The 18,323-nt window shown below is 33.8% G+C and overlaps 1 protein-coding gene across 6 annotated transcripts in view; it reads left to right on the top strand.

The window, feature by feature from the left end:
• RPS6KA6 (ribosomal protein S6 kinase A6) overlaps positions 1-18,323 on the top strand; it is a 171,950-nt gene that overhangs the window by 90,473 nt on the left and 63,154 nt on the right. For all 6 annotated transcript variants that reach the window (XM_070044684.1, XM_060292449.1, XM_060292448.2 and 3 more), the window contains 6 exons: positions 6,462-6,568; positions 6,862-6,899; positions 13,973-14,115; positions 16,722-16,792; positions 17,027-17,115; positions 18,136-18,194. In XM_070044684.1, the coding sequence (XP_069900785.1) occupies positions 6,462-6,568; positions 6,862-6,899; positions 13,973-14,115; positions 16,722-16,792; positions 17,027-17,115; positions 18,136-18,194 (507 nt within the window). The remainder of the gene's footprint in view (positions 1-6,461; positions 6,569-6,861; positions 6,900-13,972; positions 14,116-16,721; positions 16,793-17,026; positions 17,116-18,135; positions 18,195-18,323) is intronic.

The raw sequence follows: 18,323 nt of genomic DNA on the forward strand, positions 1-18,323 counted from the left end.
ATTCCCTCTTAGTGAATTTACACTTTGTCATTATGAGATGACTTATTTTATCCCTGCTAATGTTCTTTGCTTTGAAATCTACGTCAATATTAATACAGGCACTCCAGGTTTTTAAAAAATTAGTGTTAGTTTAGTATATTGTTTTCCATATTTTTATTTAATCTATTTGTCCTTATATTTAATGTGCAGTACTTAAGGCAGCATGTAATTGTCCCTGTCTTTTATACAGTCTGAAAATCTATGCTTTTTAATGGGTGTGTCAGACTTGTAACATTTAATCTGACTATTGATATGGTTGGGTTTGAATCTCCATCTTTCTATTCACGGAGTTATTTTTGTCCCTTCTGTTCTTTGTTCTTTTATTTCTCTTTTGCTGCCTCTTTTTTTTTTTTTTTTTTTTTGTGGTACATGGGCCTCTCACTGTTGTGGCCTCTCCCGTTGTGGAGCACAGGCTCTGGACATGCAGGCTCAGCGGCCATGGCTCACAGGCCTAGCCACTCTGCGGCATATGGGATCTTCCCGGACTGGGGCACGAACCCGTGTCCCCTGCATCGGCAGGCGGACTCTCAACCCCTGCGCCACCAGGGAAGCCCTGCTGCCTTATTTTTAATTAATTATTTTACATGATTTTATTTTTATACCTTTGGTTGGCTTTTTATCAAAATAACATTTTGTTGTTGTCTTATTTTAATAGTTGCTTTAGGGTTTGTAGTATAAATTTTTAACTCAGGAGTCAGGAATCTATAGTCTCAGGCCAAATATGGCCTGTTGATTTTTTTGTAAATAAAGTTTTATTGGAACACAACCACACCAATTTGTTTAAGTATTGTCTATGGTTGCTTTTGTGCTTCAGTGGCAGCATAGTTGTATGGTCATTTTTTATTGGATGGCAGGTCATTTTTTATTGGATGGCAGGTGTTATGAATTTAATTTTCTTGTACTCTAGATACTTGTGTTTTCTTATAAGTAGTATTTAGCTTTGTTCTGGGATGCAGGTAACCTGTTGAGTTTTGCTTTTAACCTTTGTTATGTGGTACCAAAGCAGAATTTAGGATTAATTTTTCCCAATACTGAAACATGACCCTTCTTAGTACTCTAACCAGCCTATCAATTATGAGATTTTTCACTCTCACTGTTTGGTACAGGACTTATCCTGGTCCTTTGTGAGCTCTGTGAATTCTTTTTTAAAAATCTTTTAGGGTTGTTCTTTTCCTGGGCTCAAGTAGTTTCCTTAGATCCATGATTGGGAATTCTTCATTGGATGGCAGACATCCTGAAATTCACCTTGTTAGGTGATGGATTGTTTTGTATTCCTATAAATATTATTGAACTTTGTTCTGGAATTTGTGCGGAACTAGTTTATTTCAGATTGTTCAACTGGACCAGAGCAGTGTCTAATCGGGATGATTTTACACCACTGTGAAGCATCTGATTACTCTGTCCAGTGCCCTGTGAATTATGAGGTTTTCTGCTCTGTGTGGAGGTAATAGGAACTATTCCTGGCCCTGTGTGAGTTCCATGGATTAGTCCCTCTAATACTTCCATTGGTTATTTTTCTGGCTCAGGTTTCCTCACTCACATGCGCTGAGCATTTCTCTGCTGAATACTTGAGAGAGACCATCTACATAACTCTACGGTTCTCTCTCTGTAATTCTCCCTTCTGTACTCTATCTTATGAATTCTGTCCTTCTTGTCTCCCCACTCTCTCAGCTCCATCTCATCAACTCAGGAGCCTTCCAGGCTCTGGCCTGACTTTGCCCTCCCTGCATTGCTGCTTAAGAACTCTTTCCAGGTAGTGAGCTAGGACAGTTGTATGGTTGTTTCCATCTCTCAATATTCACTGTCCTTTGTTGCGATGTCCAGTGTCTTGAAAAGTGTCATTTCATATATTTTGTCCTGTGTTTTAGTTGTTTCAGATGGGAGATTAAATCCTGTCTTTGTCTACCTTATTTTGTCTTGAAGTGGTAGTCTGGGAGTAGAATTTTAATTGGGTAATAGTGGTTCAACATTTCACTTCCATAATTAAAATATGAGAAAACTACTCTTGATTCTCAGAATTCTAGAACTTGCTGTGAGAAAGGAACAGTGTGATTCTGGGATGCTAGCTAGTGCTTAAGTGGCTAAAACCTGTCTCTCTGTCTGCCTCTACCTGTCTACCTCCAGTATAGAACATTCCATGCATGAACATAGACTGTGACCTTGGTATATTCTTTACTCTAAAACAGAGTTCAGTACGTGATGGGGTCTGTCTAGGACCCCCTTCCCAGTGGGTCTTTAAAGGACCTTATTAAAAGCTGGTTCCAAGACACAGAGGGACAATAGTATAACAAGTATTCATGATTTCTTGTGTTAGATTGTAGAAGCGTGAAGAATATGTTTGAGAAATTCTTACTTGTAGTCATTTCTAATTTTCTTTTAAACTCTTCAGACCTCCATTCTCGATGTGGGACTATCTAAACCCATACTAGCACAGAGATGCAGTCAGTAAGTTTTGATTCCTAAGTCTGGAATATTAGGTAAGAACAAGCATTTTAAATGCATTTCCCAAAAGACAATAAATCCGTATATTCATTGAACAGGCTGCTAAGAAATGATTTAATGGTTACTTCTATAGACAGCTTATTAATAAGTTTTTTATTGGTTATACTTCATGTGTATGTACAAAAAACTGCTATATCATCAAAAATGAGAACTTTATGCCTTAGAAAAAGACTTTTAAAAATACATTTTTGTATTTGTTAAAGAAATTTATAATGTATATCATATATATTTTAAAGGGAACAGCACCTCCCCAAATTTCTCTCCTCACAAACACACACACACACACACACACACACACCTCTTAGATCATACCATATTTTGCTAATGTCAAGAAAATACAATGAGATGAATGGCTGAGAATTATAAAACTTCCATTTCTTCCAGAATCAATTTGTAGACTTAACAAAATTTCAAACAAAGTCCCAATAGGAATTCTTGTTTGAATTGACAGATGATTTTATCAGCGTGTTTGGAAAAGTAAACAAGTGAAAAGAACTAAGACATTTTGAAAATAAAGAACACCATTTCCTTGCCCTACCTCTTGTTTAAAACTTTATAAAGCTACTGCTATAAGCAAACCATCACAGTATCAACACAAGATTAGAAACATACTGTATAGTCCAGGAATATTCTGGTATATATGACTTACCATATATTATTATAATAGAGGAAGAATCACAAGTTAATGGCAAAGAGATTGATTGTTCAGTAAACCGTATATGAGAAATTGGTTAGGAATTTCAGAAAAAAAACATTTTAAATTGTTATCACTACCACATACAAAGATAAATATTACTTACATTAAAGAGCTAAATCTGGAAAACTTCTCATGCTAAAAGAAAATGCAACTGAATGTGTAGTTGACTATTGAATGGAGGTCTCCTAAATCATTAAAATAATGAAGTAAAATCATACAGAAATTATATATAAATTTGACTACATAAAATTAAGAATTACTGAACATCAAAAACCAGCACAAAGTGGGGAAAATGTTTACAAATAATATGATGGAGGACTGACATTTTTAATATTTAAAGGGCTTGTACCAATTGAAAAAACAGTAAGTAAATAATGGAACATAGGCAAAAACATTGCTGATAATTCACTAAAAAAATGGAAAGGCCACTAGACATGGAAAATTATATAGCCTAAGAATCAGAACAATTGATTCCATTTTTATATATCAAATTAGAAAAGATATTTTAAAAGGATATATTCAATGCTATCATGAATGTGGTAAGACAAATGCTTTCATAAGCTGCTGATGGGAATGTAAGTTATTGTAACCCTTTGACAAATAATTTTGTTCTGTATGTCGAGAGTCTTGGACTATTTATTCTCCTTGACTGCCTAGTATTTGCTTTTTTATTTCTCAGAAATCCATTTTGGGGAAATAACCATAAATATCAAAAATATATATGCATTTACAGAGTTATTTATAATAGTGAAAAACTGGAAATAACCTAAATGAACATTAGGTAAATTATAGTAAATTAGTATGTTGAGATTGTACAGCTATTGAAAACTCTTTATTAATAAGTTAAAGATATAGAAGAATGCCTATAATATAATATTAAGTGGGGAAAAAGGAGGCCACTAAATAGTTTATGTAGTGTGATCTCAAATATGTTAAAACACACACCCTCATAGATACATACGTGAACGACTTGAAGAGCAGACAGAAAGACTAGCAGTCCTTTCCTCACGGTGCTGGGGCTTTAGATGATTTTTATTTAGGGGGAGACTCAGGATAATTAGTGAATAGAAAAACATTAATGGTAGTGAACCTGAAACTTAAAAAGTTGTAACATAACATATGGCAGAAGTGGCTTCTGGGGAAGAGGTAGTTCTTAGGGACAATTATTTCTGAGTTCAAATCCTGCCTGCTTCTTACTGTGTTTTTCTAGGCAAGTTACTTTATCACTCTGAGTCTCCATATGTAAGGTGGTGATAATACCTACCTCATAGGGTTGTTTAGAAGATTGTAATAACAGATTGTAATAACATAATGAAAAGTGGCTGGCACGTGATAGTTACTTAATAAGTTTCTTATTTGTGTCCATCATGAAGCTTTCCTCAGAGACAATTTCATGACAAGGTAATATGCTTGTCATAAACTGTAAACTAGGCAGTTTTCTTCTTTTAGCGTTTGAAAGACTTTTGTTTAGGGTTTTCTTATGTGTTAAATTTCCATGAACGTTTTGATTAGCCTTCCTCAGAAGTGAAATAGGTAACATCTGTTTTTCTTCTTAATAAAATACCAAGTGAAAATGATGTTCTTATACTTTTACCATTATAATATTCAAATGAATTCTCCTGAAACTTAGATAATGAACAATCACTGTTTTTCTATAGAACATTTTAAAAAGTGGGTATAATATCAAAATTTATCTTTCATTGTTCATTCTCAGAAATTTTACTAGTACCTGAGTCTGCATAATGTAATTCAGTGGCCATAATTCTAAGTGGGCAAGCCAGTTATAAGATTTTATGATATTTCATTAAAATTTTGAGTTTTCCTAATAATCTAGATATTTCTTTAATGAAAATAACCAATTTCTAGACAAGTTATTTGTTTTGCCAATTGGAAGCCCTTGATAAATCTTAACAATTACATCTAATGGTTGAGTAATGCCCAATTTTGTGTGTAAATTAACACTCACTTTTGAATGGATATAGACATAAACCTATAACAATAATACCTCATGGTTACACACATAGGATTTTACAATTTACAAAGTATTTTTCCCCACATAAACTAAGCTGACTCTTAAAACAACCTTGTTAAGTAGATGTAGCAGATACTATTATCCTTATTTTACAGATTTGGAAACTGAAGCCCCGAGGGCTAAGTGAAATGTCAAACATTACACTGCTAATTCTAATTCTAAGTCCAGTGCACTTTTCACTTCATCATAGCACCACTGTTCCCAGGCAGAAAAAGATTGAGGAATTCAGTGCCTTTAAGCTCATGTATTCTACTAGCAGAAGAGTCTTGGAGCTACCCCTTAGGTCAGAGATTGGGTTTAGAACCGTGTTTAATATGAGTTACTAATTTGACAACTTTTGTTGGTATAATTGAAGCTTTAGGTTAGTAGAGCTGCTAAAAGCAAAATTCCTGAGAAGTGATAGTAGACAGTGAAAGAGAAAATAGTGGAAATAGTGGAATTACCAATGCTAAAACAAAATATCTAATATACTGCAAAGATCCTGAGAGCATCCCTATATAGTAGTGTACTAAATATAATAACCGAATTATGACACTAAGTCATTTTTAAAAAGGTAAATCCTGTGCAGTACATTCAGGGTAAAAAGATATGCAAGCTACATAATATGTTTTAGGAAGATCTACATTAAAATGTTGAAGAGAAGGATTTTTAAAAAAATTTTTCAGTATATTTTATTTTATTTATTTTAATTTATTTATTTACTTTTATTTTTTGGCTGCATTGGGTCTTCGTTGCTGCATGCGGGCTTTCTCTAGTTGCAGTGAGCGAGGGCTACTCTTCGTTGTGGTGTGCAGGCTTCTCATTATGGTGGCTTCTCTTGTTGCAGAGCACGGGCTCTAGGCACGTGGGCTTCAGTAGCTGCAGCACATGGGGTCAGTAGTTGTGGCTTGAGGGCTTTAGAGCGCAGGATCAGTGGTTGTGGCGCACTGGCTTAGTTGCTCCGCGGCATGTGGGATCTTCTCGGACCAGGGCTCCAACCTGTTTCCCCTTCATTGGCAGGCGGGTTCTTAACCACTGCACCACCAGGGAAGTCTGAGAAGGATTCTTAAATAGTTTAGTTCCATCTATATACTTCTTTTATTTTCTTGTTTGCCTAGACTTGTCTGTTTACTGGTTTTTAAAGAAGAAATTTTAAATAAATTCAACCTTAAAAAAAAAAAGATCAAATGGTAAATTATTATTTTATTCTAGGTTCTGTTTACAGAGGAAGATGTGAAATTCTACCTCGCAGAACTGGCCCTTGCTTTGGATCATCTGCACCGATTAGGAATTGTATATAGAGACCTGAAGCCAGAAAAGTAAAGCTATATTGTCTTTATGTATCCCTGTTACCAGTATTTCTATAACTACTTTTTTCTCCATTAAGTCTTATATTTTAAAGATTATATGAAAATATACGTGAATTATGCAGTTATATGAAACTTACTTTAAAAAGTAATCTTCATAAGATACCCATTGATTTTAAATTAGTCATTTCAAAATTTTCCAGTATATCAAATAGATATTGACTTCTTTTATGATGATTTTTATGTAAATGTTTTATGTAAAAATATTTTATCCCACGTTGTTGAATGTGAATTTTGCTTTACAGCATTTTGCTTGATGAAATAGGACATATCAAGTTAACAGGTATGCAAATTTTCTCATTCTACCCTAAGCCTGTTTTATATTTTTTGTTATTTTAATATATATATTTGTCTAAGCCTGTTCTTTTCCCTCTTTCTTGATTTAATTTGCATTTTGTTTATTTCTTTGGTGAACTAAAATTCATTTAAAGGGTGGATAAGATAACTCTCAGTATGCTCTAATTGTAATACCAAAAAATTATATGGTAGAGTCACTGTCCTCATTAAGAAATGACATTTGGTTTTCTAGGAAAAATCACATCATTTTTGTTTCAGTCTAGGCTGAAAGATTTATCATAAGTAGTTATCACAGTTGAAATATAGTGAATTATAAACTTCTGAACGAAGTGTTTCATAATAAGAGGTTCATTTTATTCTTTCTTTTGTAAAAACACATTTTATTTTACTTTATTTTGAATGTTGAGTGTTTACTGTATGTGAAACACTGATAATTTTCACAGGACCTTTAGGCATAAGGTATCCTTATTATACCATTAAAAAAAACCTTTACTTTTAAAATAATTATAGACTCACAATAAGTTGCAAAAATAGTACCAAGAGGTCCTGTGTATCGTCACCCAGCTTCCCCCAATGGTGACACTTTACAAAATTACAGTGCATTATCAAACCCAGGAAATTGATAGGTACAGTTACAACTAACTAGACTATATACTTTACTTGAATTTCACCAGTTTTTGCACATATTCTTTTTTTGTTTATCTTTGTGTATATCTCCATGACATTTTATTCACATATGTAGAGTCAAATACCATCACCACAATCAATAATCAAAACTGATCTATAACCACAAAAGAACTCTCCTGTGCTGCCCATTTATAGTCACCCTTCCCACCTTCCCTAAATCCTGGCAACCACTTATCTGTTCTATATCTCTAAGTTTGTTATTTTAAGAATATGATATAAATAGAACTGTATAGTAGTCACACACCTGAACATTTATCCTAGAGAAATAAATACTTACATGCACACAAAAAACCTAAACATGAATTTTCATAGCAGCTCTGTTTGTAATAGCCCAAGGCTGGAAATGTCCCAAATGTCCTTCAGAGAGTGAATGGATAAACAAACTGTGATACATCTATGCAATGGAATACTACCCAGCAATAAAAAGGAAATAACTCTTGATATATACAGCAACTTGGATGGACTCAAGGGCATTGTGCTGAGTGAGCCAATCTCAAAAGGTTACTTATGTTTTAAATAGATAGTAAATTCTGTATTTAATTATCAGAATGTTAAAACAGAGATAAAATGAAGATGTGGGCTTTACAGAGAATTTTGGACCAGTACACTTTAAAGGTAAGTTGCTTTAAATTCCTAAGTATACTTCTTCAATGTAAAAATAAAGTATAAAGTTGTTAACTTGAAAGCTCAAGTAAATGTGACAAAGTTCAAGTAAAGTTTAGTAAATCTTTTTTTGATTCATAGCCTGATTCTCTTTCTACTATATGAAAGAAGCAAAGCAGATTTAAAGAGATTCAAAGAGGATAAGGAAGAGAAATATGAAGAGAACAGTAGAGTTTTGAAATTTTATATAATACATAATTTTTATTTTACAACAGTCAATCTTTAGTTGCAATGCTAATTAGAATTTAATTCTTTTCATTTTTCTTAATAAGTTATGCCTGTTTTGTCATGGGTGAGGAAGAAAGGTGGGGAAAGAGTAGAATAAATTCTACCTATATCTCTCTTCTACATTAAGGTTAATTGGGTGAATAATGATGTCAACTTGTTTTATATTTAGTCTTATAATATGAATTCTGCTTTTACACCTTTTGGACTTAAACGGGCTGAGGAGTAAAGAGTAGTTAGAATCAATGTTAATTTATAAGCAAGGGACACAAGGCTTGTGACAGGAAGAAACTGTGATTTATATATATTTTTAAACAATTTAATCTATTTTCCTTTAAAGTGACACCAATATTTCTTTAAAGAAAGTACACAATGATAAATATTAGATAATTTACAGTTTCATGATCATAACAGAATTCAAAGTCTTGTAATGAATAATAAATTTATGGATGTAACCTCACAACATTCCAGTAAGGTTGGTTAAAGTGTGACCATTCATAGCAAGTGTTTTAAGACATTTCATTTTTTTTCATTCTTTCCTTTAATTTCTTTTTATTTTTATACTTCCTTTCTTTTTCTTTATTTTCTTTTTCTTCCTTTCTTGCTTTCTTACCTGCTGTGCCTTTTTCCTCCTTCCTTCCCTTCCTTTTTTCCCTCCTTCTCTTCCTATCTCCTTCCTTCCATTTTGAATACTATCATCGAGTACTATTTGCTCGATGAACTATGGTTATTCTTTTGGTTTATTTGGTGAACTATGTTATTCATTTCTATCACAGCCTGTGGAATTTGTAGAGGAAGCACAGGTCACATTGGCATCTTTTTAGAAGCAGACAGAAAGATTCCATAGCTGTCTCTTCCTGAGTTCAGTTTTCCTTGTTCAAGTTTGCATGCTTTGGCTGGTCTGGTAAATGTGCTAAGTCATGTGTAGTACTTTCAGTGAGCCCTTAGGGTTCTCATTTTAGGCAAAGGATCTAATTTCTCTGAGACATTAACTCAATTAACAACACAGCCCTGTAAATGAAAAGGCAGGAGAGGCCAGAACTGGGAATCAGGTGTGAGGAGAGGGTGCTATGGATGTGGAGGGTCAGGGCATTTGGACAAGGATGGATGTAAGAGTATCACAAACCTGGGTGGGAAAGGGAATCTGGAGTCTCCAGAATCACTTCTGAGGGACATAATTCAGAAGTAATTTTGATAAAGAGAGGGAAGATAAAATATGCAGTGTCAGAAATTAAATCACACAGTACTTGAGCTGAATATTTAAGAAAAAAATGTATACATAAGAAAATAGTTTTAAGTAATTTTTATGGCTATCTGAAAATTAGGCACTGAAATTACTTTTACATATAGTAGATACTCATAAAAGTGTTGTGTTTTGGACATGCTTTTAAAATTTAACATCTTTAAAAGAGTCATTTAAGGAAACAAAGGTATATCTCACCCCCCCCCCGCCAAAAACCCTTTATATAGCTGATTTCTACATTTTCTTTTCAAATTAGTGTTTTGGAAAAAACACTGATTAACATATGTCTTATTTAATCTTGTAGCTAACTCTTATTATTGTAAAAATTTTTGTCCGTTGATTGCTGAGCAAATTCTAGTGTTAAATGTCAGTTTTGTCAGAAATAGTACAGCAAAGGACCTTTATGGAGTGGTGTAATCTCTGAAAGGTAACAGAGGATAAGAAAATTCTCTTCCCCTCTTCCTTCTCTGTGGACTGGCCAAAGAAGCCAGTGTTCTTCTCTACAAGGTATGTTGTTATATTCAGCTGAACTGACCTCAGAGACTAGGTTTCATTAAATTTAATTTTGAAATGGAATTGCAGAGTTTAAAAGCCTTAAAATGTGGAGAAAGAGCATAGTACATTGAAAAGATTTTTTAAAATTATGCTGAAAATCATAATGCATTCAGTTATTATACAAGAATAAGTAATTTTTAAATGAAAATATTGATTATGGTTAAAAAATCAGTTTCAAGGGGTCCTAAAATTAAGTATTAATATTGTATTTTATTTTAAAAGAGAATTATAGGGCTTATAATTTTTTCATTTATAGAATTAAGGTATAATTTACATAGAGTAAAACTCATTGTTCTTGTGATAATGGAACTAATTTGTATCTTGACTGCATCATTGTCATTATTGTGGTTGTGATGTTGTAATATAGCTTTGTAAGATAATACCATGGGGGAGACTGGCTAAAGGGTAAACGGGATCTCTGTAGTATTTCACATAATTGCGTGTGAGTCTACAGTTGCCTCAAAATACAAAAGTTTATTTTTTAAAGTTACTTTTTTGTGTATAGTTCTGCAAACTTTGACAAATGCATACAGTCAGCATCAAGATATAAAACAGTTCCCTCACCCCCCAGAATTTTCCCATTATAAATCAATTCTCCCTTTACCCCTTGACAACCACCAATCTGCTTTCTGGTCCTATGGTTTTGCCTTTTCCACAAAATAATATAAATAGGAAGACAGTATATAGTCTTTTGAATCTGGCTTTATTTATTTAGTATGCATTTGAGATTCATCTATATTGTTGTGTGTATCAGTAATTTCTTTTTTTATTGCTGAGTAGTATTCCATTTTATGATGGTACCATGGTTTGTTTATCCAATCCCCAATAAAAGGGCTTTTGGGTTGTTTCCTGTTTTTGACAGTGACAAATAAAGCAACTAGAAATATTTTTGTACAGGTTTTATGTGAACATAATTTTTTATTTCACATCAGTAAATACCCAAGTGGTGGGATTGGTTGATCATATGGGAAGTGTGTGTTTAACTTAATGAAAAACCTCCAAACTGTTTTCCAAAGTGCTTGTACCATTTTGCATACCCATCAGCGATGTATGAGAGTTCCAGTTGCTCTGCATCCGTGCCATTACTTGGTATTGTCAGTATTTTTTTATTTTAGCTCTAGTAAAAGGCATAGAGTAGTACCTCACTGTGATTTTATTTTGCATTTCCCTAACAAATGATGACATTGAGCATCTTTTCATGTATTTCTTTGGAGAAGTGTCTGTTCAGGTTTTTTTGTCCATTAAAAAAATTGGGTTGTTTGTTTTCTTATTACTGAATTTGAGTTTTTAAAAATATACTCTGAATACAAGTCCTTTATATGATATGTGATTTTCAAATATTTTCTCCCAGTCTCTAGTTTCTTTTTGATTTTCTGAACAATATATTTTGAAGAGCACTTTTTGACTTTGATAAAATCCAGTTATCAACTTTTTTCTTTTATGTATTATACTTTTTAAAATATATATATTTATTTTATTTATTTATTTTTGGCTGCATTGGGTCTTTGTTGCTGCATCCAGGCTTTCTCTAGTTGCGGCAAGCGGGGGCTACTCTTCGTTGCATTGCATGGGCTTCCATTGCAGTGTCTTCTCTTGTTGCAGATCACGGGCTCTAGGCGCACGGGCTTCAGTAGTTGTAGCATGTGGGCTTCAGTAGTTGTGGCTCACGGGCTCTAGAGCGCAGGCTCTGTAGTTGTGGCGCACAGACTTAGTTGCTCCTCAGCATGTGGGATCTTACCGGACCAGGGCTCGAACTCATGTCCCCTGCATTGGCAGGCAGATTCTTAACCACTGCACCACCAGGGAAGCCCTGGATTATACTTTTGATGTTGTATCTAAGAAATCTTTGCCTAACCCAAGCTCACAAAGATTTTATCCTGTATTTCTTTTGGAAATTGTGTAGTTTTAGGTTTTACACTTAGGTCTATTATTCATTTTGAATTAATGTTTGTTTATGAGGTATGGTATGAGGACGGATTTTTGTATATCAATATTCTGTTATTCTGGCACCATTTGTTGAAAAGACTGACCTTTTCTCCATGGAATTGCTTTTACATCTTTGTCAGAAATCAGTTGGCTATATATATAGCCAGTTCTGTTATAATGCAACACATATGATCTTAAAAATCACTGTACTATGCATAATTGCATAGTAAAAAATATGACTTATGGAGAAAATGGTGTTCGGGGTTTAACACTAAAATATATAACCAGTGACACATTAAAGAAAGATAGGAGGCTGTTAAAAATGATGGCATTGTTTTATATGTTCTAACTGATTAAGAATAGATAAATACTACAATAAATATGATACCTTACCTTGAAAAAATCCTGAAATTTGCTTCTATAATTGGCATCAGAAAGGTTGCAGTTTGTAAGTTATTGTGAAGTAGTGGGAGGTAAATTATCTGGAATTGGGAGTTCTAATACTACAGGTGAACAGAAGTGGCTTGTAACACACATGATGTGCTGAAATAGCTGGTAGATATTTGACGTGTGTGCATGTATGTATTTCTGCTTGGCTCAGTTCAACTAGGTGCAGTTTTCTAGTGTTTCACCTATTATTTCTTGTGGGCAAAATTGCACATAAACCAAGCTGAAATTTGAAATTCATGTTATATTCGCCAAGCAAACTCTAGTGTTAAATGTCAGTTTTGTCAGAAAAGTACAGCAAAGGACATTTGTGGAGTGGTATAAATCTCTGAAAGGTAACAATAAGGTATCAATCGCATTGGAACAAATTTGCAGTTTTAAAACAAGAATAGCAGAGCGACTGTATATGTCAGTCTATTCTTGGACGCTGTTTTGTTGCATTCATATATGTATGTGTGTGTGTAGTCTTTCTCCAGTACAACGCTGTCTTGATTACTATAGCTTTATAGTAAGTATTGAAGTCAGGTAGTGTGAGTCCTTGAATTTTCCTTTTTTATTCAGAATTGTTTTGGCTATTCTATTTACTTTGTCTTTTTATATAAATTTTAAATTCAGCTTGTTGATTTTTACAGAAGAAATCTTGCTGGGATTTTTATTAATGTTTCATTGACTCTGTAGATCAGTTTAGGGAGAATTGACATCTTTAACAACATTGAATCTTCCAAATCATGACCAGTATCTCTCTCCATTTACTTAGATCTACTCTGATTCCTTTCATTGATGTTTATAGTTTTCAGCATGCAGATCTTGTATATGCATTCTTTGTATATTTATACCTGTGGATTTCATGAGGGTTTTTTGGTGATGTTATAAATAGTACTTTTAAAATTTCACCTTTCAATTTTTTATCTCTGGTATATAGAAATAAGATTGATTTTTATATATTAGTACCTTTAGCTCTTCTAAGACCATAAAACAAAGTGGAAGTTCACCAAAACCAAAGCAAAATTTGCTTTCCTAATATTTTAAAAAGTGCAAATTACTATCATTTTTTGTCTTAGTCTGTTTTAAAAATTAGATCACTATGACAGTGTTGATTTAATTTAATTGTCCTTTCAAAATTGTTGAATCATATTCCTGTATAGACATGAAAACATGTATTTTGAGGATGAGGTTTAACTGAGGTAAGGAGCTTTCTTAATGGTAATCGTAGGCCATCATGAGTAGGTTTAATTCATCGTTTAGTTTCTTTTGGTATTTTCTATTTTCTGAAGATCTTCAGATATGTTTTTTGTGTAATATTGTTATTATAGATTTTGGACTCAGCAAAGAATCAGTAGATCAGGAGAAGAAGGCCTACTCATTTTGTGGTACAGTGGAGTATATGGCTCCTGAAGTAGTAAATAGAAGAGGTCATTCCCAGAGCGCTGATTGGTGGTCATATGGTGTCCTTATGGTAAGTAGTGTTTTTTTTTTAATTATGCCAATATACAATTAGTATTGTTTAGAATTTTAATCTGAGTGTTGGGATGTGTTAGGTGAGAATAGGGTTCTCAAGTTCATGACTGTTAAAAAACTTGATTGGCTAGCTGTTATACAATAAAAATTAGGGTTTTGGTGTTCTGATTTCTTTTAGTTGCTAGATTAAAAGGTAAATGGCAGCATTCTTTTACAAGTTATTCAAATTTAAAACTTAGATAAAGGCCTACCAGATTTTAGATTTCAGAATACTGTGTTTAGTAGTTACATGGTATTTTAACTAGGTATCACAGAATTTAGCACCTTATGGTATATTATCTTATTGTCACATTTTTTCAAGCATGTCCCTAGAAAGATTGTAAACCTCTTAAGGAGGGCAATCCTGTCTTCTACTACTTATAATCTCCCACAGTATCTAGCATAATGAGCATATGGACTGACTGATTTGGCATAAGATTAAGCATAGAATTTGTAGTATTAAGTAGGGTGATCAGTGAATAGCTGTTGAATCAGATACAATTTGCTCTAGAAGCCTGATAATCCATTTTTGCCTCTTTATCACTGAATTACCGTATGATGTATCAATATATTAAGTGGCTATTATAAGCCTGGGATTTGGTAAGGGCAGTGGGGTGGGAACAGATAGAAGTACAATATTTGGCATTTTCCATGACCTAAGAAAGCATGCTATCTGGTTGGGGAAACAAATGGAATAGCTAAATAAACTGCCTGGAAATACCTTAGAAGTTAAGGCAAGAATTCATATAAGTTGATGTAAGAAAAGCGGAGGAGATAGAACTTAAATTAAGCCCTAAAGAATGGACAAAATTCAAATAGCTGTGTGTCAAGAAGAATAGTATTGTGATAGTATTAGGAAAGACCTGGAGAACCAGTTTGACTAGAGTAGTAGTGGAGAATGAGGGTGAAGGTGGAGGAAATGAGGCTATAAGCCTATAAGGATTTGCACGCAATTCTCTGGGTGGTTGGAAACTTTTGTAGATTCTTGAACACGACAGTAATTAGAGAAAAAATGTATTTTAGGAAAATTAGCCTTGGTAGCATTATATAAATGGCTTGCAAATGGAGGAAACTGAAAGTAGGGAGACCAAGAAGTTCTCCTTAGAAGACAGTTGTAAGATTATAGAATGAAAAAAAGGAGATCTTAAAGACATTTCAAGGTAAGAAGTGGCTGACCTTAGTAACAGATTAAATGCCACAGATGAAGCAGAGGGGAAAGGTCAAAGATAGAGATACCTCTAAAACTTCAGGGGATCGAAAGAAAGGTAGTTCAATAGAAAAGAGATAGCTTGGAAGGACAGATGATTTTGAAAGTGGGGAAATAATTTATTTTTAACACGTTGCATAGGTTACTGTGGGTTAGTGTTTAACCCCTTGATAGTAATGAATTAGGAGAGGGCAGTGGAGAGAGCATCAGAATCATCTGAAGACCTTAAAAAACAACAACAACAACAACAACAGCAACAACAAAAAATTACTCTGCCAGCCAGCATATAGTTTATTTGAGGGGAAGGTGTGATTCCAATGTACTATCCTTCTCTTTTTCTTTTTGTTCTTGCCTTTCCACCTCTTATTCCTCCAGTCCCCAGGAGAGAACCATTATTTTAGGTTTGGGGGCAGGGGACTGGAGCTTGAGAAAGACGATCCCCATACACCATACTTCCCTTCGTCTTCATTCCCTTTCTATGACTCCTACCCCTGTCTCTTCAGGCTCCAGTTGAGAACCATTACTTTAGATTTGGAAGGGAAAACTGGGGATTGAGAGAGATTGAAACTGGAATCGATTTGAGAGTCATCAGTCATCAGGAGAGAGTTGAATGCATAAGCTAACTAAGGTTGTAAGTTCAAATAAATGAACAGAGGACTGAGGCCAAAGCCATTTTTGAATCTAAGCTTAAGATTTAAATATTAGGGATATGAAAACGTTTCTCTCTAGTGAGTTATAATGGTCTTCATTTTCAGACCTACTTTTTCTTTTAAATATGATTATTTAATGTTCTAGTTATCCACATTTCAATTAACTCTCTTAGGGAAAAAGTTTTCATTATGCTGTGTACAACTGTCTCAAATTAAAATACATATATCAGTGTGTGGTGTGTGTATCTGTGTGTGTAGCTTCTTGTTTGGTTCCTTTTTTTTTCGTAAAGAGAGCAAAGGGAATGAGAATGATTATCTTTCTTGAGCATGTATGAATTTGAAATGGCTCAGTACTTATTTTTGCTTTTCTTTCACTGTTAAATGTTTGCTTTAAAAGCTTATCTTTGTTTTAAAAGAAAATGCCTTGTGTCTATTTCCACATTGCTTTGGTTTGAGGAATTTAGGATTGAAAAAATGGTTGGTTACATTTGCTACAAATCACCTCTCATTTGGCCTATATACTGTGGGGTACCAGAGGTGTATTTCCTTAAGTGACCTAGTTTTCTGGTCCTGTTTTGACCTACTATCATGTAGATTCTGCATGATTTGATGATCATGTATTACAAGTCTCATTTTTTTTCCTGAAGAATTTCATTGTAAATTCTAAGTTTTAATAAGTTGACTTGTGGTATTTTTTGTTTGTTTTAGTTTGAAATGCTTACTGGTACTCTGCCATTTCAAGGTAAAGACAGAAATGAGACCATGAATATGATATTAAAGTAAGTGTAAACATTTTTTTTTCTTTTGGGAAAAATTCCTTGCTTTCAGTTTTGAGAAACTTGTTATGGTTTTCATTTGACACAAAAGAACATTTTTCACTGTCTCATTCCCTTCCACCGTATAGGGGACATTATTTGCCATTGTGATAGCATTCTTTAAAATTATTTTTGGGATTTATAAATTTAGAAGTATGGCTAGATTTAAATGAAATTTTCTGAAATCCTCTTTTCCAGAGCAAAACTTGGAATGCCGCAGTTTCTTAGTGCTGAAGCACAAAGTCTTCTAAGGATGTTATTCAAAAGGAATCCAGCAAATAGATTGGGTATTATTTATTTTCTTAGCTTTTATAACAATATACTACATGCTTTGGGAGAATAATTATGACTTTATGTTTTCTGGCCTAAGTTCATTTACTACTGTTATGTGTTTATACGTAGAATTCTATGTTTTATGTATGCAAAGATTCCAGTAAACTCTGTTATACCCATCATTAAAAATGGAGTGGTCTAGTTATTCAGAACTTATGTTTAATGTATATCATTATATCATATGAATGTCTCTTTTGACATAATTCACAGAGTTCTCCCTTCTATAGGTAATCCTTTTAGATATTTGAAGATAATTATTTTGTCCCTTCCAATATTCATCAAGATAAATGTTATGTTTCCATAACTGCTCATTATTTGGCTACTTTCTAGTAGCCTTTCCCTGGATCCAAATGTGATCCTATTATCCTGTTTATGTCCATGTGTTAAAATTTCGATGCCACTTTATTCATTGCATTTTTAATTTGGCCTATAGATATGAGATCATAAATTGAATTATGAAGAAAATGAAGGGGCTTCCCTGGTGGCGCAGTGGTTGAGAGTCCGCCTGCCAATGCAGGGGACACAGGTTCGTGCCCCAGTCCGGGAAGATACCACATGCCATGGAGCAGCTGGGCCCGTGAGCCATGGCCGCTCAGCCTGCACGTCCAGAGCCTGTGCTCCATAACGGGAGAGGCCACAACAGTGAGAGGCCGGTGTACCGCAAAAAAAAAAAAAAAAAAGAAAATGAAAATTGCTTAAATTTTAATGCTATGTTAGACATGATTTTTATTTGATTCGGAAGGTATTTTAGTATTTCATGATACCCTATGTGCTTCAGCATGAACATCAACTATTTTTTTTATTATATTGAATTCAGAGGACCAATTAATAAAACATCAGATAAGAAATTGTAAACTTTTCACTTCAAGGAATCTATGAAATGTGTGTACTCCTATTTACAGATAATAGCCTGGAAGCCAGGTAAGCAGATTAAAAAATTCAGACTGGTAAAAAAATGCTTTCCATTTTTATAGGTTCAGAAGGAGTTGACGAAATCAAAAGACATCTTTTTTTTGCAAATATTGACTGGAATGTAAGTTCAGTAGCAAGTTCGTTACTGAGTACCTTTAATAAAAGCAAAAACTCAAGAGTAAATGGTAATATATGGACTTTGCTGATAAACTTAATCCATTTGTTTTATTTTTAGTATGAGATTTTATTT

This window comes from Globicephala melas, chromosome X, assembly GCF_963455315.2.
Source record: "Globicephala melas chromosome X, mGloMel1.2, whole genome shotgun sequence".
NCBI lineage: Eukaryota > Metazoa > Chordata > Mammalia > Artiodactyla > Delphinidae > Globicephala > Globicephala melas.